Source organism: Artibeus jamaicensis, unplaced genomic scaffold (assembly GCF_021234435.1).
Source record: "Artibeus jamaicensis isolate MK-2021 breed Jamaican fruit bat unplaced genomic scaffold, CSHL_Jam_final contig_233, whole genome shotgun sequence".
Classification (NCBI taxonomy): Eukaryota; Metazoa; Chordata; class Mammalia; order Chiroptera; family Phyllostomidae; genus Artibeus; species Artibeus jamaicensis.
The window spans coordinates 31,579,905-31,599,972 of NW_026521486.1; the positions used below are offsets into that span (position 1 = coordinate 31,579,905).

At 37.0% G+C, this 20,068-nt stretch overlaps 1 protein-coding gene across 4 annotated transcripts in view; it reads right to left on the reverse strand.

Moving 5' to 3' along the window:
- The window catches only part of ABCC9 (ATP binding cassette subfamily C member 9), a 117,152-nt gene that overhangs the window by 11,188 nt on the left and 85,896 nt on the right, over window positions 1-20,068 (reverse strand). For all 4 annotated transcript variants that reach the window (XM_053661496.1, XM_053661494.1, XM_053661497.1 and 1 more), the window contains 7 exons: window positions 18,946-19,038; window positions 14,297-14,399; window positions 6,075-6,176; window positions 5,224-5,344; window positions 3,849-3,979; window positions 3,022-3,100; window positions 1,278-1,386 (listed from right to left, as the gene is read on the reverse strand). In XM_053661496.1, coding sequence (XP_053517471.1) covers window positions 1,278-1,386; window positions 3,022-3,100; window positions 3,849-3,979; window positions 5,224-5,344; window positions 6,075-6,176; window positions 14,297-14,399; window positions 18,946-19,038 — 738 coding nt within the window. The remainder of the gene's footprint in view (window positions 1-1,277; window positions 1,387-3,021; window positions 3,101-3,848; window positions 3,980-5,223; window positions 5,345-6,074; window positions 6,177-14,296; window positions 14,400-18,945; window positions 19,039-20,068) is intronic.

The following is a 20,068-nucleotide window of genomic DNA, read 5'->3' on the forward strand; positions in this document are numbered from 1 at the left end:
ATATCATTAGTAAGTTTATACACATGAAAAGATACAATAAAATTCATTATTTGGATTCTCCCACTTTTACATTGCTTTTTATAACCTGAGTCTAGCAAATATTCCTACAGAAATGATGGGTATAGATACATAAATATCTCTGGGAATAATGGAAGCTGTCAGCTTTACCAACTCATTGCATTGTACCAACCAAAATAGTACTGGTATATTTATTCAGAATAAATATATTCAGAGACATAAATGTTCTATGGTATTGCTAAATAAATTGCTAAATCTAGAACTTTTAATTAAAGTAATGTTATACCTGAAAATTGAGCAATCTTACATATATTTTCTCTTAAAGACAAGGAGCAATTAGTAAAAGGAAGTGGCAAATTACTTCTTTGTAATTAAATAAATGGAGAGGGGGAGCAAGAGAGGATAAAGGCTCTCCTTTAATAAGGAGACATAATCTTGGGGAAGATGCATGTCAGACTCACAGAGTCAAAGTTTATTTGGGATCACAGTTCTACGCTTACTAAGTATATGAACTTGGGCAAGTTATAGCTTCTCTGAGGTTCAAAACATTCATCTTTAAAATGGTGATAATACATAGGATGGGGCAAAAATAGGTTTACAGTTGTTCATATGGAACAGAATATAATAATTAATAAATAAGAATATAAGAATAAACTGAGTTTCATGTACTCACAGTCATAAACTTACTTTTGCCTAATCCTCTACATACTAGAAGAGTATTATGAGAATTTAATGACATGATTATTGACAGTGCCTAGCAGAGAGTAGATATGTTCATCTTTATTTCCTTTGGGAAACCAAAAACTAGGAATAAAAAAATACGGAAGCTACTTCTTAAAAGCAATGTTGTCTGAAAGAAAAGTGAAGAATGCAGGGGCTGGAAAAATCGAGGTACTGAGCAAACTTGATATCTGCTAAGGTGAAGGCAAATACACACAATAGATGCAGGATATCTGTAGAATGGAGCACCTAAGAAAGGTCTGAAAGGTCTGCCAAGAATCATGGCCCCCAAGTTCAGAGTAAAAGTAATTTTGGTAAAATCAAATGGAAAAAGAACTGGAGACCAAAAAGATTGGCTTCTATAGACTAATTTAGCAACTCTAGGGTTCCCTAATGCAAATTGTTGGATAGATATTTGATCTTAGCATCTTGATCATATCATTTCACACCTACCTGAAAAGCAATTCTAAGCAAAACTGTCCTATGAGTCAAATGGTAAGTCCTGAGGTACTCAGTTTTCTGTCGAATACATCACCTACCTAATAGAACCACTAAATAGTATTGGATCTTGCAGAATGATTGAAAGTCTAGAACGTAGGGTATGCAGTGGCAGTTTTGAAATGTCAATCCCATCAATGACAATCTTGCCTGTTAAAGAGAAACAAAAATGGCAGGCATGTAGCAAAATCACAAGCAAAGTAATGTTTATTTGCTATACAAATTGAGAATATGTTCCTAGTTCAGGGTTGAAATTCCTAAAATACCTTTATCTCAGTTCCCTGCTTTATTTTCCTTCATAGCACATTCTGTTTTTTTATTGTGTTCCTCTCCCAACTGATGTATAAAAGCTCCTTGAAGACAGGGATTTTTAATGTCTTTTTCACTCCTGTACTGACTGAACAGTTCAGTGTATTACAAATAAAATAATAAATTCTATGACATAGTTACCACATTTTAATGAATTTCTCCATGGTATACATAGACTTACAGACTTGCACAATTGCCATGTCTTTTTCTCAGACTTGATAGATTTACTTTGACATATCCCTTTGTGCAAAGACAAATATGGCCCCATGTGCTGACTGTCCCAGGTGAAACATCACACCTGGAGTCTCTCCCAGTTGACTTTACATTCAAGTGCAGGAAAGGAGGTTAATTAAACTTTCTGTCAGAAATACTATATTATCTAGTATAATTCTAATAGTCTAATGATAAAAAGAGAACAAGTCATTGAAAGACCATATTGGGCCTAAAATGTGTTTCATAATCTAATATGTTCAGTCATAACCACAGTTCTTTAAGAAGAGTGTCTATTAGCTGTTTTCAGATCATGTCATTAACTTACACTGCAAATCTCTCCTGAAAATCTGTAAAGTATTTGTGCATTATTACTAGCCACAGAAGGAGCAAACCACTATCTCAGAGGCAGAAACCTAACCTATTTATGAACCTAAACCCCAAAGAGATAGCAATTACCACAGTTCAACTTTGTGTTCGTAAACTGACCTCTTTATCTCATTCAGCTGTTGTGTACATCGAATTAAATAATATAAACTGTTGAGTACAATAAAAATATGAACTACTATCATCATCATTGTAATCATTACAGATGATAATAGTAAGCACTCCCTTGAGCTGATGGTCAACCATGTTGCTGGATCCTCTTTTATTCAAGATGTTTAATTTCTGGTCAATTTATAGGCCACATGATAGACTAAACATGTGGCATATTTTTCCAAAGTAAAGATGAAATTATTTCCATATATCATATAAATAATTTTGTGGATAAATAAATGTTTTTGCATATTGTCAACATGTGCTTGGCACTTTATAGTACAGGTTCTTCCTCACAAAATATTCAGGCTAATTAAACAATGTTATAAGAAGATAGTGAGAGTCATGCACCAAAAGTAAAGATGCAGATTACTTCTCTCCTTGTATTTTCTCCTTGATGAAGAGAGATATATTTTTAGTCTGCAGGAAACAGTCTTCCCCTTGCTTCCTTCCTCTTGAAATGCTATCTGCTTTTATTGTTATTCAAAATGGGTGGGCTTGTTTTCACTTTATCGATTTACTCGAATCCTTTACCAAGTATGTCTAGAACTAAGTTTGGGCTAATAGTTTTATTTCTGCAATTCCACATCTTTCTCTTTACTTTGGGAGTGTTTTCCTGGGATACAAGCCTCAAAACATGGGCTAATTTACAAAGAATTAGGTAAGTTGATGTTGCATTTTCTAAGGGAGGATCACATGACTAATGAAAAAATTTGGTTAGTAACTCACCATCAAATATGTCAACCATCCTGAAGAAAGCCAGAGATAATGATGACTTCCCACTGCCAGTGCGACCACATATGCCCACCTGAAAAAATAACTGTCACTCAGAGAGGATGACAGACTCAGACAAATGGTAAAAGATGGGAAAAAAGTATGTTTGACTTGGACAAGATACCACAGTGAAACCACAATTCTATTTAAAAACTTACATTAACATCACCATTCTCTTTACAGATCTCTGTTATCAATGACCATTATTAAGATGAAAACATGGAATCCTCACCAAATCGTCAGTAATTCCATTCATTCCAAGCCTTATTTTTATGTGATTGTGTTGTTTTTCTTTGTGGTTTAACTTTTGTATTAGTCATATGTTAGTATAATAAATATTTATTTTTTCCTAGAAGTGATCTTCTAACAAAAAGTAGAACAAGTCCTTTTTGCCCCTGTATGCTTACTCTTTTTAAAATAACTAAAACAAATCATTTGGGACTAGAGCTAGTACAAATGCAAAAGTTCTCAAGAGGATGTCTGGTATGGCTAGAACCACGGACAGAAATTTTTAAAAACACGCCTATTTCTGAATTTCCTTTCATTTGAATTGTCATTCCTAGGAGACTAATGAATGGCAATATAACAGAAAAGATATATTTTATTCTTATCCTATCCCTCCTATTTTCTTTCATGCAGATAATTTTACCTGTAAAGTATAGAGAATACTATGTAAGCCAAGTGAGAATATACTTGGCTGGAATGTCCAAAGACCTCAGTGATAACAGAATGTCCATCAAAGGGTTCATATGAAATAAATCAAATGTCAGTGAATTCCACACCTTTTGTCCAGGTTTGATGTAAGCCTTAACGTGCTTAAGAACAGGTTTCAGATTATTTTCATATCTAACACATAGATCATGAATCTTGATCTCCCCTTCCTGTGGCCAGTGTTCTGGAACTTGAGAAGGATCTGTGGTGGGGAGAGGTGGAGGGGACGACAGAAACAGGGTGAGGGAGAGGGTGGGGTCAGGGAGAGAAAGAGAGAGCGTTATACACATTTATACAGATGAACACAATTTTTCCTTAATTTTAAAGTAATAGTGAACTAAATTCTGAGGCTTTTAAATTAAAATTGCATACGAGGAAAGACTTCTGGATTAAGAACTTTTAAAATAGTGTTTTATTTGTTTAGTTTTGAAGCATTCAATAGCCTCATGTCTCTTCTTCATCCATCACTCAGTTCTGCTGAAGATAGTTCATTTGTGAATTGATTCATTTGTTCAGTCTGTTGGTCATCAAATATCTGAGTGCTTAAAGTGTGAGGGGTGCTGTACAAGGTGTTGGAGATATGGAGATGAAAGACATGCGTCAAGGTGCTGTGTCCTGGGGGAAGCATACGAGTAAGTCAGCGTCTACAGTACTGCATGGAGAGATGCAAGAGGAGGCCAACACAAGGTGTTCTGGGAGCACAGGAAGTGGCATCCCATCCAGGAGGGCTTCAAGAGGAGGTTGTGTCTGAGATGAATCATAAAGGACATGTGACGGGGAAATTTCTTTCAAATATACCTCATATGTATATTGAGAGAGAGAACAAAATAAAAAGAAAGAAGAGCTTGTTGACATGGCCAGAGTAAAAAGTGCATAGATAGATGATGAGAGGTGAGACTAGTTAGGTGGGCAAGAATCAACTAATGAAGGGTCTGGTGGTCTATATAGCTAAGTTATCTGGATTTTGTTTTTTAAACCTGAATAGCTATTGGAAGATTCAGGCTAAGGAATGGATTTTAAGCATGAGACTTGCACTTAAAAAAAGATTATTTCATCCTCAGTATTGCATTTCCTGCCAATTTAATTCCAGCAAAACTGAGAATCTCAGTCAATATTATAAGATCCAAGTTTCTTAATATCTAAGTTAATAAGGTCTTAAGAAAGAAAATATGATAGTGTATGGTTTAGGTTGGCAATTAATGTAATAAAGTCCAAATGTATGATTCTTTTAAACTATTACTAAGTAATATGTATTTGGACTCTGATTGTATCCAAGACTTTTCAGGCCTAGAAAGTCTTATCGTCCCATGAGCACCTAATCAAGTAGAGTCAAGAAGAAAGGCAATTATCTGGATGCTGAAATGGAAAACAAAAGCAAAAATGTTTGACACAATGTTTGGATAATATACATATTTAAGTGAAACAAAATAATATTCGGAGCAATACCCATGGTGCCTTCATAGTTCTCAGACTCCATAGTCAAGAAACTGTTCACTTTCTTCACTGCGCCCATCTGGACCTCCAGGTCAGCCAGGTTCCTCACAACCCAGTTCAAATAATTGGTTATCTGCAGTAGACAACAGCAACAACCAAAATTAACCCACTTTCAATACAGTATTAATTGTTGCAGTCCCTGGATGTTTGGAGATAGAATGACTTGGACAGGAAGTGTACATTGTGTTGTATAGTTCATATGGGCTGCAGGATATCAGAGACCAGAGGGGATGTCACAGGATAAAGTTGTCAAAGAAGGTGTCTAACTCTTCTTCAAGAGTCCTCAAATGTCTCTGTTTGTGAAGGCCTGATTTCCCTACACAATGGACGTACCTCTGTTTGCACTTATCTCAATATTCACAATCATTGTAGTGTCACTGAATGGGTTGTGAGCAACTCAGTTCATGATCCCAAGGAGCCCTGAGGGGTGTTGTGTTCATAGGGTTTGAGGAAGTTCCAAAAATTGGTTTACGGACTCAGGTGATGAACACACAGTGCTCAGATGATGTATTGTAGAGCTGTACACCTGAAACCTATGTAACTTTATTAAGCAACATCATGCTGATACAATAAACAAATAAATAGAAAAAGAAAATTAAATAAAAATCGTCTCACAATATCAGAAAGAAGAAATCCATGCTGTTCTAAAATATTGGTATAAGCCCAAATTTGCTAATATTCGTAAGATGTCATCTTGCTATGAATTCAAAGTTATCCTCTAACATCCATGAATAAGAGTTGATAATAGCTATAGAAAGTACCTCCAACACTGCCCAGAAAGAGAGATTTTCATCCGTACTTACTGTGAGTGCATACAGGAGACCTAAGCCCACCAATCCAGAATTGGAAGACCCACTAATGCATGCAATAGATGCAGTGAGAACAATGCAAGCTCCAAGATAATCCTAAAAAGGAGCAAGAAAAAATATTAAAATATTTTTCTCAATTTCTTAAACCAAAGATCCCGATAACTTAGGTAATCGCCAAAATACACATCACTCCTGTGTCCTGGTAAGAGGAAGGCTACCCACATTCTAAAAAATTGCAACTACAATATGAAATGGGAATGACACAATATTTTCATAGTATCCATGCAGATACTGGTTCAGAGAAGTTAAATGGTTTGCCAGAAATTAAGCGGCAATTTGTGGCACAACCAGGGACAGATAGAGAGTTTTCTTTTTCTTCTTTTTTTTTTCCTTTCTACTTCATTGTGTTTCTAGACAAGCAATTATTTCTGAACTTGATCTTCTACCGTAAATTTTGTGTGTGTTTGTGTCAGAGTTGCGATCAGCTCCCTTCTTTGCTAAGTCCTCTGCAGAAATCTGCCTCTGGTTAACTTGTTGGAATTCATACCTGAATTTTTTGGTCAACTATCTGGACTCAGAGTCTGGGACATTAAATCTCCAGATTATGTGTAAATAAGAATAAGGATTATATTTTCTCATAAATTAGAAGTGTGGACATGTCTTAGAGTATCTGGATTGTCTATGACTCAATGAGAAACCCTTTTGTGAAAGTCTAAAAATTCATTAAGGCCCGCTTTAAACTCAACTGAGAGGCCACATGAGTCCATTTGCTAACACACTCTTCCTTTCCCATTTCTCAGCATTCTTAGTATTCAAAAAAAAAAAACTTAAAATGTATCAGGCTGATGTGCCACACATCCCAGAAGAAGGTTCAACATTCATCATTTATTTATTCATTCATACATATATCATTTTAAAAGTATATGTCAGTTCATATAAATTGCCTTCCTACTGTACTTACAATAAATTCTGACTCTGATGAATTACAAAGCCTTATATGGTGTGAAGTCTGGAATTTAGACCCCGCCTACTCTTAACCATGTCTGAGAATCCATTTCTGCTTCTTCACTCTGTTTAAACCATGCTGGTCTTCCTGTTCTTATTATTAAACAGTCCCCAGACAGCATCACTCATGTTAAAAGCCCATGATACCAGACACCAAACCTAGATTTAATACATGATCTACCTGCAGTTTCAACTCCTTTCAGAAACATAATCTTAATCAACCTGTCTGGAACGTTCTGATCAAGCACTGTCAAGGTCATGTGTTAGAGGGGTCCTCTCCATCACACTCCCCACCCCCAATAAAAAGAAGAATCGATCAATATGCATGATAAAAACCCTTCACTTTCCTGTTCTATTCTTCTCAGAGAAAAGACATCCTGGGCCCAGGAAGAATCCTTTCTTTTGTTTATAGCTCCCTTGCCCCCCTCTTATTGCTATAACACCCTTCCATTTTATATACAATTCCTGAATGTCCTTCTAGTTGCTAGATGGGATGCTGCCTGATGCATGAATTAATTAATAAAGACAATTAGATCTTTGAATTTACTCCATCGAATTTTGGGTTTTAACATAAGGAACATACCAACTTTGTTTCCACCAATGACTCTGCCTGAAGTGTTGGTACCACAGGTCTCTGAACCCTGGCTCTTTGTAGTCATCTAAGGGTCAACCTGAATATCACCTGTTTGGAGAAGCCCTCTTTTCTTGGCCCCACTCCCAGTGCTGAAGCTGTTCTCTATCCTACCATCTTGTTTTATTCCACTGCACACATTTAGAGCTATCTGAAAGGATGGCTTTTGCTTATGTGTCTATGGGCTATTGTCTAGCCACTCTCATTAGAATTTAAGTTCCACGAGGACACAGCCTTGTCTGAATCTTCACCGCGATTATCTCCAGCACCAGTAATAATGCTAAGTACACTGTAAAGAAAGGTTCAGTAATACCTTGTGGAATAAATGACTAGAGAAATTCATCCCTTCCTAAAACCCACTGAATTTTTATATGAGCCAAATGTCTTCTAAATCAAGACTTTTGAATATTTTTTAGGATTCCTATGCATTATTTAATTCTCCACTAATCTCTGTTCCAGCCTTTAAGAGTTGAACATGCAAAAACATTAGGATGGTGGGAAGCCTGTTACAAAGTGTTATGATACTTCACTCTTCCACTTTGTATTGTGAGATGATTGTTTCCTAAAATGCTTTGCTATGTGTAAGTGTTCGGGGTTCTCTGCTTTCCTAAGGTGAAAAGCACTCTTACTCTAAGCCATGAATTTCATCATTCAGTTCCAAATTATTATTAATTTTTTTTTGCTATTTCAATTGTGGAGGAAAAATTCATAAAATTCTATGTCTGTGTTCTAAAGAACTGATCTGAGTAGGACTAGAATAGAATAAGGCCACATTTCATATGCTAAACAACAAAGTAAATGTAAATTAGATTGTAGGCTCACTACAGAGAAAATGAAAACCACTATGCACTCAACCTCTTTCTTTTTCTCCCTGTTAAATTTCATTTACCATGGATAAATGAAATTATCCATGGTAATTATCCATGGTATCCATGGATATTTACATCCTGGATTCATCAGTTATATAGAACTAAATCACAGATTCAATTAGATGATAATTCTAACTATTTTCTGATGAATTAAAATGGTAATTCTGGTGGCAGGTTGGTAGCCTTAGCTTTATCCTAACAACAGAGTCAGCCAGAGAACTGAAAATAGACAAAGGGAGTGAGGCGGGAAGGCTGACAAACAGAGTAATCCATGTAGTTTCTGGGTCTCTTCCACATGGCTAATGTTTTTTAAATTATCTCTAAAGTTTTCAATATGATAATAAGACATTACTGTTCTAATTATTAGTCGAGTAAATAAAATATGCCAAAATTTACATATAAAGATAATGTAGAGAGATGATGCTTTTTATACTTCAACCATAAAGCTAAACTTTTTGTTATTGTTGTTCAAGTACTTTTTGAAAGAAATGTATTTGTAGCAATTTTTTTCAGGGGAAACACACATTTTTTTCAATATCTCAGTCTACTAAATGGATATGAGAGCTTAAAACCAATAAGTCTGTAGTTTAATATCTGTGACAGTTATTTCAGTTATCAAACAATATTGTCTTTTTTTTAGAAAGTGTTGTTCATGTTGTCTTTTAGTTATGCCAACTAGATACTTTTCGGCTCACTTCTGAATTATTACCACTGCTCAAAAAATTTTTTTCTAAGGCAATGGAAATTTTTTGGAGGCATTTGATAAGAATTTCATCTTGATTTTTTGTGCATAAAAGAGAGGGAGCTCTTTTATGCACAATATTTCTCAAAAAGCTTTATAGCAAAATCATTAAATTCTAATCACTTCTCTTCAAACACTACAAGGAGTATAAAAGTGTGAAATTGATAGCCAATATAAGCGCTTTCGTTAACTTTCCATTTTCCACTTTTTAACATTAAACTTACCAAGTTTAATGAATTACCAAATGATCCTATAATTATACCTCCTTCCCTTTCTTCACAAATATTTCCACAGTAAAATGGCTTAAAGGCAGTAGATTTGAAAAAGGGAAGCAGATGGTCTGAATAACTCAGGCACAGGAGAGCAACTACTTAGGGATCACGACCAACATTTATTCTACTGCTAAGGCCTTTCGCATCCTAACCAATCAATTCAATGAAAAAAAATAAAAAGACACCTGTACTCCAAACAGTACAATGGAATGAGAGAATGAGATTCAACTTGGAAAACAGAAGTTGCTCCAAATGTGAATTACCCACTGTCAGTGAGGACCCTCTCACAGAACATTTTATTGGTATGGTGATAAATTATAACGTCCACTGAGTTTGTGAATTTGACGCTCTCCTCTAGAAGGGAAGCCTTCGAGTCCCATGTCAAAATTGAGGTCTCTTGTCATATTTCTAGTGATTCCAAGATACCTACCTATATGTGAGATTACGGTCAAATTATAATTTTGTATCAAACAGACTTGTAGATACTTAATAGCAACATAATCTCTTTCCTTCACGTAGCCCTCAGAAATCTCTGCTACTGCTTAGTGCCTGGGAGACGACATTAGGTTCTCCCAATGACAGCATCCAGGCACACCTGTTTATCACGGAGGTGGGACCACAGACAAAGGCTGGGTTCTGTTTCACAAAACAAACTCTTGTGCTAGACTCTTGTGCAAGCTCACCCTGAAGACTAGTATTTCACTTTAGCCTGTTGATTCCGAAGACTTTTTGTTGGCTTCCTGATGTGAATTTTCTTTTATCCTCTCGCTGCACAGCAAGACAAAGCCTTGGAAAGACAGCCATTTGATAGAGTTACACAATTTTTTCAGATGGGAACACCGATGCCAAAGAACTGGAACTGTTTAGTGCAGAGGGACGAAGAGAAAACGCTGTGCCGGACCAAAGAACGTAAGCAGCATTCAAAGGTTAGGACGTAGTGACACTGCACACAACCGTGGCCCACTTCACTTGGCACCCAGAGGAAAAACACTCCCGTCTGTTGCCAGAGCAACCTGGGTGGTCACAGTCTAGCTACTTTCCAACACACCAAATTATTTTATTCTTCTCACTCTTGTGCGGTTTTGATTTGAATGTGTTTTGACCTTTATTTTTTTCCCCAAATTCAAAATAAACATGATGGGAAGGGCTAAATATTCCATAGGGAAAACTGTGTATCCAGAGAAAGGGGACAGCTTGTGACTGTCCTTACTCTTACTTAACAGAACCAGAACAGAAGTGAACGCCATGTGCCCCCAAATAAATAAATAAATACGTTAGATCATAAACGAAAATTAGATGGGCTTCCGGGGTCTTCCTAAATTCAACAAAAAGTATTTCTACTCTGCTTTCCCTTCCTTTCTTCTCACTGAGATTTTTTTTTTCTGTCCATAGGATTCAGTGGTATTGCTCTGGAAAGTTAGAATTGGGAATGAAGAGAAAAACAGCCCCAGAAAGCTATAATAAGCTTTCTCCTTTTCTTCATTAAGGTGATGAGGCCATGAATTAGAGTTGGTGAAATCCCCAGACCCATGTCAGAAAGCCCTGCCTCTTCTGACTTTGGTCCAATGCCTCTGCCCTCCTCGTGCCATTTTAGTTGTGCTCTGGCAACTCCAAGAATATTTGCTACAAGTAGATATTTTTGTTAATGTACTGGCAACAGGCACTGTGCTAATACTGTGGATAAAATCAGTACAGAGTCATGGGGTCAAATAAAAGTTTTTATTACTTATTTCTTTAGAACATAGACTTGCGAGGCAGACTATGCCCAGCTGTGGGGTTCAGAAAACAGTTCATACCCGTGTCTCTAAGGCCCTGTATCTCAGAATTTCTGACACAAGATTCGTTTATTTCAAACTGAAATTGTGTCTCCAGTGATATGACCATGTCTGCAGGAACCACAGAATTATAATGAGATCATTTATACATGTGCATTTGGGAGAAAGGTTCTTTCCTAACAGGACTCATCTACTTAGCGCTCCTGCTATGGCATATGCTCCTGGATTATAGGATTTATATCCAACTAAATATTTTAATATTCTAGTATTCCAATTATTCTAATTCTGTTGAAGACTCTCAATGTATTCAGCGGAAGAGAAAGAGAGAGAGTCTGACTGGCCTTAAGTTGTATCTCTGGGGTGCTCTAGGGGCTTGTGTGTGTGTGTGTACCCATGTGCTTACCTACATGAACTTACTGACACACAGATACAATGGTGAAGTAGACAGGTGATACACAAAGGACTTGGGACCTTGACCTCTGTCAGCAGATATGCCCAAAACTTTGCAACAAATCAACAAGTTTCTTACCAAAATTCATCTTTACTCATCGGAAATAAAAAAAGCAAATCTTTTCTTTCTTTCTTTCTTTCTTTCTTTCTTTCTTTCTTTCTTTCTTTCTTTCTTTCTTTCTTTCTTTCTTTCTCTCCTTCTTTCTTTTTTGGTATTAGTTTAAAGGAGAGTTCTAGAAATGAGACTGGACAACAAATCTTGAAAAGAGTATAATATATAAAAAATAAAGAAAAGACATAATACCAGTAACAGAATGAATGACAGATTGTGCTCTTCTTGTTGAAATACCAATATTTTCTTTAGGTTTCTGCTAATGGAACTACAATTCTTTCACATTCAGGTAGGTCTGACTGCTTTTTCCTGTGGGGGTTGAAGTACTGGGTTATAAGTCAAACTAAACTAACTCATTCGGAATCTGGCTGTCGTTCTAATTTTTCCTGACCTTTCCTTTCTTGGCAGCCTGAAGGCTCTAATATTTTACATTCTGGCTATGAGAACAGAACATATGGTTTGCTGGAAGATTCTTGTTAAATGCTTGTCTATTAACTTGACAGTAGGAAGTGCTAAAGAGTAGAAACAGGACTCAAGTCAGACACTCGCCTCCAATCCAAAGTGAACACACTTGCCCAGTAAAAAACATACTTGATCTCCAAGATTATATAAAGGTAGCTACTAACATATTTCCCTTATGAATTTGAGACCTTTCATTAAGCTATTTCATCATTAATTCTGTTGTTTAGAAATGATTTTCTTTCTTAGAGAAAATAGATTTTAATCAAAGAAACAGAAGTTTTAAGCAAAGATTTAGGATTTGGCCAGGGTCTAGAAACAATGTTTTGCTTTTGTTATAAATCCTAAGGAGCACTTCATCTGCCTCCACATTATCTGCAGGTAATTCAGAAGACATTTGCCCAACCCCATAGCTACCTGAAAGGAATTTCTTACCAACAACAAACACTTCGATATTCTGAATAGTTTCTACATAATGTCTTTAGAGAGGAAAGGGAAGGAGGGAGAGAAATATCAATGTATGGTTGCCTATCATGTATTCCCTGCTGGGAACTGGCCTGCAACCTTGACTGGGAATTGAACCGCGATCCTTTGTTTCATAGGCCCGAGCTCAATCCACTGAGCACACCAGCCAGGTGTCTGTTGAGTTAAAAAAAAAGCCTACATGTGATAGGGGTGCTTAACCATCAGGTGGAAATGAGATTCTTACAATAGTACATATAAACTTCCTTTTCCTTTTCACAAACTAATAGATAATTATTTTTTTAAAAGATTATAGACAAATCCTTACCACCTACGTAGCTTATCTGCACTGCAGACACACAGACCAGTCTGCAAACTATGGTTGATCCCCGAACATCACAGGGGTTAGGAGTGTGAACCCTCCACAGAGTTGAAAAATATGTGTAACTTTTGACTCCCCCAACAGTACTAATAATCTACTGTTGACTGGAAGAAGCGTTACAAATGACATAAAATCAATTGACACATATTTTGTATGTGTAGTATCTATTGTATCCTTACAGTAAGTTAAATAAAATAAAATGTAATTTAAAAATCATAAGAAAATACACTTACAGTATTTACTGAAAAAATCCATGCATAGTAGACCCATGTAGTTCAAAGACATGCTGTTCTAGCGTCAACTGTACACTTCCTTCCCCTCTGAAACTTGTGTCTCATCTACTGCCTGCTCTATACTCCTGTTGGCTGGCTTATGAATCACTTACAGTGCAGGGACTGTTTTCATCCATCCATCCCTCCAATCCTTTCAAAGACATCTCAGTGAACTAGGGGACTTTTATTACCATTTTAATCCTCATATCCTCATGAGGTACATATTCTTATTCATATTTTATGGATGAGAAACCGGAATTCAAATAAGTTAATTAACCTGCTAGACCAAGTCTGTAAATGCCAATGCTTGTGCCCATTCTCCCGCTTCATGTGACAGACAGAAGCAAAAGATGATTAATTACAGTGCTTTACATTTTGTGTTAACATGATCCTCCACTGACTTAAAACATAAAAAGGCACCACCTCTTCCAGGCCTGTCAAGCTGAGTGAAGGAAGTAAGTACATCTGTTCACTTGTCAAACTTGCTCTTTTGGGAAAAAAACTGAAGTTATACAAATATTTGCCATTCCATTAACTTATGTAATCTAAAGACTAATGAACACAGAATGAAATTTCGCTTCTGGGGCTATTTGTCTTGCCATTAGCTAAAACATTGTGACAAATTTCATCTGCAACATAAACAAACCTGATTTATTTTTAAAGTCCAGAAAATGTGAAGTTAGTACTGAATCTCAGGGGCAGACTAATTTTTGCAACGGCCTCCCTCTCTGCATCAGGCCTCTTTTCTGTTTGGTTTCCATTTCGAAATCATGAAATGAACGTACCGTTCTGACCTCTAGCCATCTGTTGGCAGCTGAAAGAAATAAGTAGGCAATGTTGTTTGTGTCCGTCAGTTCCAGCATACGTTGCTTAAATCTGGTTTCATGCCTGCGGAAAACAAAAATATTCTCGTGTTAACCACAAAACAGGAGAAATAATAGAAAACAGAAAAAATATAGTCACACTTACTACTACACTGTTTACTCAACTGAGTGACAAACTAATGGGATGAAATGACTAGGGAACGACTCCTATTTCAAAATAAAGGCCAGCTGCTACTGCTCTGTGATATTCTCGGTAGAGACTGTGTGATCTAGTATTTCCTTCATTTCTCAGACTTCTGCTATGAAAAGGAATCTTTCTAATGACAAAGCCCTATTTGTGATCATTTCATAAATTTCCACGTAATAATTGTAGCCATGGAAACAAGGTACGGCCTATGTTGCAAGGGTCTGACACCAACCAGAGTAAGTTGTATGAAAATGCAAAACTCCCAACCTACTTTTTACTGCACTTATTTTACTTTTTCAAATAGCACAGTTAGAGTTGGGGTGGGAGGTGCTGGATGAGAACCGGGGAAGATGGGAATCCATGCATTTGTATCAAGCAAATACATACCTTCAAATTTCTCCTTTTGCCTGGTGTTTGAGAGAACCAGAAAAGGAAACTGGGATAACACGAAAAAGAAATGGGGTTTTGGAGATGTCTGATGTTCTTAGAAGAATTGTGCAATTTAAATAAGATAACTGTGCCTCAAAGATCTAAACTATTTCTAAGGATGGCCATGGCGTGGACAGAACCCGTACCTTGTATAACTTACAGGATTTTATGATACGTAAGTTTAGAGATTCATCCTTGACCAAATTAAGGTCATTCCTGGTGAATAACATGATCAGACTCAATCCTATATAACTTGGGTTATAAAGAAAATGGCTAGTAAAAATTGTATCCATTTGAACATATGAGCTACTCTCACAGCAACCTGAGCTACATGGTGATGAATCTTTGCTAAATCACAAAATAGACTCTTTCCATTTTAAAATCCTTTTCCCTGAATAACAGAAACACTGGAAAGCTGGATAATATAATCAGACTAACTGGTTTAATTCATTCAGAAACATTTAGCAAGCACCAACTCTAAGTGATGCATTTGAAGGCTGGAGGAAATGCCAAACCAAAATGTGGTTTATTCACCCTCTGCCACCATGGCTGGTCTTACATCGACCTCCTATCTACGCATGTGTGCAAGGAAAAGCCAAGCTTCATCTGACGGTTTGCCTGTGATTCGTGGTTGATAAACTGCCTGCCCCAAGTCTTCCTAGATGTTCAAGCCAATTTGTAAAACTTTATAATAAACCACTCCTATGCCGAAGACTGAAGAATCTGGGTGGGACGTTCACTTGGCCCATGAAAACATCCATACAGGCCAATATAAAGCAAATACTTGATATATGTCCAATTGACCTGATTATTCCAACATGCCAAACCAGATAAATCAGATAATTGAGTCAGACAGTAACATCTGATCTAAAACAATCAAAGGATTCTGCAATCAGAGCCAAATAATTACCTCACTTCGAGTTATGTAGTCTTGACCCAAATGCCAGGCTCAGAGGACCTGTGCCGAGCGGCAACACACCGGGGCAGGCCTGTGCCGTCCCAGGAACATGCCTACCCTCGTGTTTACCACTCCAGAGATGAACAGACTGGATACTCAAAGGTAGGATGGTTCATAGGATCATAAGTTTCACTGAGATAGTGAATATGAACTGTAAAGAGAGATAGCCATATAAGGGCCATTTTTCCTGTATTTGCAAAGGTAGGGAGATTTTCATGCATTTGTTCAGAAACACTTGGTGAGCACCAACTCTAAGTGACACATTAGAATATACATATGAACAAGACCTGACTTCTGACTTCTGTCCTTGATGAGCCCACTGTCTGTGAGGGAGGTACACGAGTCATTAATAAGCAAGGACGGTACAACCCAGAGGTTGTTAGAAGGGCCCTATGTGCAAAGCACTACGTGAACATAAAAGAAGGGAATGATTTCCAGGGTCCAGAGGATCAGAATGGCAGGGACTGGGGTGGGGCATGGGAGAGGAGAAGAATTAAGCGAGGTTTCATGGAGGACTGGGAAGGTCGTCTGAGTGAGGTTTTAAGGGATGAGTTGAATTTTTCAGGTGAACAAAGGTGAACAAAGCATTGGAAATAGGGAGAACAACACAAGAAAAGGCACAGAAATAAGAAAACAAACGTTCAGGGGCTCGAGGAAGGGTCCTTTCCTTACGGGAGTGGTGATGGAGAGATTGGAGATGTGGCCAGTAAGACTAAGGCTGGTGGACTACGTTGGAGATGAACGTTAAACACTTCATTCTGAGAAAGTGTTTTGTCTGGGACTCTTCTTACTCCTTCTTTAGTTTGGGGATATGGTTTCAGATACACTCTTAAATAAGAGTTTGTAAATGGAGTTGGCAACAGTCTGAAGCAGCAGTGAGAGGGGAGGGGTGGAAATGCAGTGAACATTCTTTCTGTGTATTTCTATTTGGCAAGAAACCTTCTGTTTTCCTAATGGAAACTTTGACACACTCAGTCTGTATCTTTTCATCCACATCCAGCTCATCTTCTGAACATGCTTAGACCTTTATTCTGTCAGACAAAAAATAATAGGAAAGGTCACTGAAATCTCAGTCTAATTTAACTGTGATACTTTCGTGGTAAAACTTCTTAAGGGAGTTGACTGCTGCATGTGAGTACACCACGAGCTCGGAAGGCAGGGGAGGAGAAGCAGGATAATCAGTAAATACTAGCTTTCCAAAAGAGCTGAGGGCTCTGGGGACTCTGGGTAGCTTGGAAAAAAAGGAAGAAATGGAGGGAAAAGAATGTGTTTGATTCTTCGCCACAAGTACCAAATATAAAGATTTTATCAGAGTTGTATTCATGGTACCAGGACCATCCCCACATTTTAAAACTTCCTTTGGTTTAACAATGCTGGTATCTGTGGTATTTAATGATTACTCTAAAAAATGAACCTGGAAAGATCTAAATCTGGACTAGTGTGGTACAGGTACTTTTACACAAAAGTTGGGTCCTCTTTTGTTTTTTCCAATCATAATTCAAGGCTTGAAGAGTAACAGGTACTATATTGCACTCTTCTAACAGCTACCTGAAATATTCCCAATGTAAAATTAGGAGCAGTCATGCTAAATTCTGCTCATGTATCTAGTGAAGAAGGTAAATGAAAAATCTAAACAATGACTCTTGGTCAAGTTTCTCTTTCATTCTAAACTTCAAGATGAGTTGCCTGATTCTAGTCCTCCTTGGTCTCAGAAAATATCTCACCTTATTCTTCAGGGAGAAAACAGAGGCTGTCATATGCTCAACCCACCAACTTCTTGCTGACCCACATCCAGCAAAAAGCTGATCCCGTCAGGTTGCCTGAATCCAGTCACGGGCTGCCCCTGCCCCCATGTCACCCCACCCTTTCTCTTTGTGGCATTTATTGGGGGTGGAAGCAGAAGGGCCACGTCTCTGTAGTCTTTATATAGCCACAGTTACGGCAGTACTTAGCACGTGTTCTGCACGCAAAAAAATAATTCAAAAGGGCTTGTTTGGTGGAAAATGTAATCTTTATTTAATATAGTGTACTTATGAGTACACTTGGTCATTGATGGCTATTATTAGAACATAAATTTTTGTGTTAATATCCATATTCAATGTCAAGAAATAGTTTTGCTATCACCAGTAAAAGTCTTCACACTCTGATGGGAAGACACACAACTACAGAAAATATAAATGCTTCATGGTGAAACCTATGTAGATTTATGTGGGAATTTTGTGCAGGTATATATGTATGTATATATATATATATATATATACACACACACACATATATATACATACATAAATATATAATATTTATAAAAATATAAGGAATTATATAGCTATATATAATTTCTATAAATTATATAAATATAATTTCTCAGGTTAGAAAAATCTCTGAAATCAATACCCATTTGCATTTAGGGTTGCAGAAAGATATAATACTTTGAGATGTCAATTTTTTGATTAAATAAAATATTCAGTGATGCCACTTTCTTTTCTGATTTACTGAAACAGGGAAAATAAGGAAAGGTTTTTTTATTTTTTGACTGTTATATAAATATGCTTGATCAAAAGCTTGGGTTATTATTCTGTTTACCAACATTAAAAAACTGATTAAGTCCTAAAAAACTCTAATATGATAGTTATTTTATTATTATTAATAAATTCATTTTAATTTATTTGTTGGGTGCTTCTTTGCTTATCACTGGTCACGCGCATTATGTCAGTTAGTTCAACGATCCTAAGAAATCCAATTGTCTTCCCCACTTCACAAATGAGGACACCGAGACTAGGAAATTTAAAAGCCTCATCTAAACCATCCAGCTGGTTATCTTTCCATGTGGTGTTTCATGCTTTGTTTATCCTAGTTAAAATTTCAGATGATTAAACTCTATCTCTGATCACTTATTGCCTCATTTTCTTCTAATTTAAGACACTGTCATACACACAGTGGACATCCAAAAAATGGTAGCAGCTGTCAGTTATTTGTAGATAAATATTTGTGATGATGTAATTGCCTACGTAACAAAGTGGACACATAGTCACTCACCTAAATGCCCTAATGGTGGTGAGGCCTTCAGCTGTTTCTGAGAAGTGGCAAAGCAGAGGGAGCTGGGTACTATCGTCAAGTTCCTGGAGGTCCCTAGAACAGACAGAAGTGCAAAAATAAACTTCACATGCCTTCAAGCTCAAAGACCACCATGTTTATTTTACATTAAGATTATTATTTATCATTACAATTATTCTTCTCTAGCAACCAATGAACAAAAACTTTAACAGCTTACAGTCTCAAAATGAAGAGAAAGATGGGCATATAATAAATATGGGCCCAAGCTGAATGTAAAGTGTTGTATAAAATGTCAGCTTTGTAGAACAGCTAAAGCAAACTCCTATGGGGACACAGAGGAATGAACAACTGAGCCATACACAAGAGATAGGTAATATTTTTTAGGAGGTGACATTTATGCTAAACCTTAAGCATAAGGAGGACCTCAACCGAACAGATAAGAGGTAGTGCGTTCTAGCTAAGGGAACAAAAGAGTAAGCACAGAAGACTGAAGAACCTGGAAGTTCAATCAGCTCAGTCTGCCTGGTGCCCAGAGTTCCTTGGGATGCTGTAGTGGGAAAGGGCTTTATGAAAAAATCGGTGAGACTAGGTTGTGGAGGATCCTGGGTAGCCTGGAAAAATCACTGATAACTAGAAATAAAATTATTAGAGTTGTGCTTAAACAACAGAAATTGGGAGACAGTGTAAAGGAGAAAATAAAATGAGTTCCATACTCTACACATAAGAGATGTTTTTAAAGTTATGAATTGGTGTGATGCCGGTTAGAGTTAAAATAGTGGAGGACCGTAAGTCAGTCTACTAGAAGCAGCTGTCTAAACTGCTACAGTCAAGTAGTTGTAGCAAGGACAACAAGACAGAAAAGTCAAATATGGCTTGGCTGTGGCTGAGCCGACTTGGAAAATGGCAGTGCAATTCACCAGGGTGGAGGACCCAGAATAAGATATTTGGAAGAAAAAAGGATAATAAGTTTGGCTTTGGCCACCGTGAGATTGAATCTCTGCCATCATGAACTTTTATGAATAAAAGTTTTATATATAGCTACATACATGTGTACATGTATGTGTATATACCTATGTGTCCATATCCATATAGATATAGATGGCAT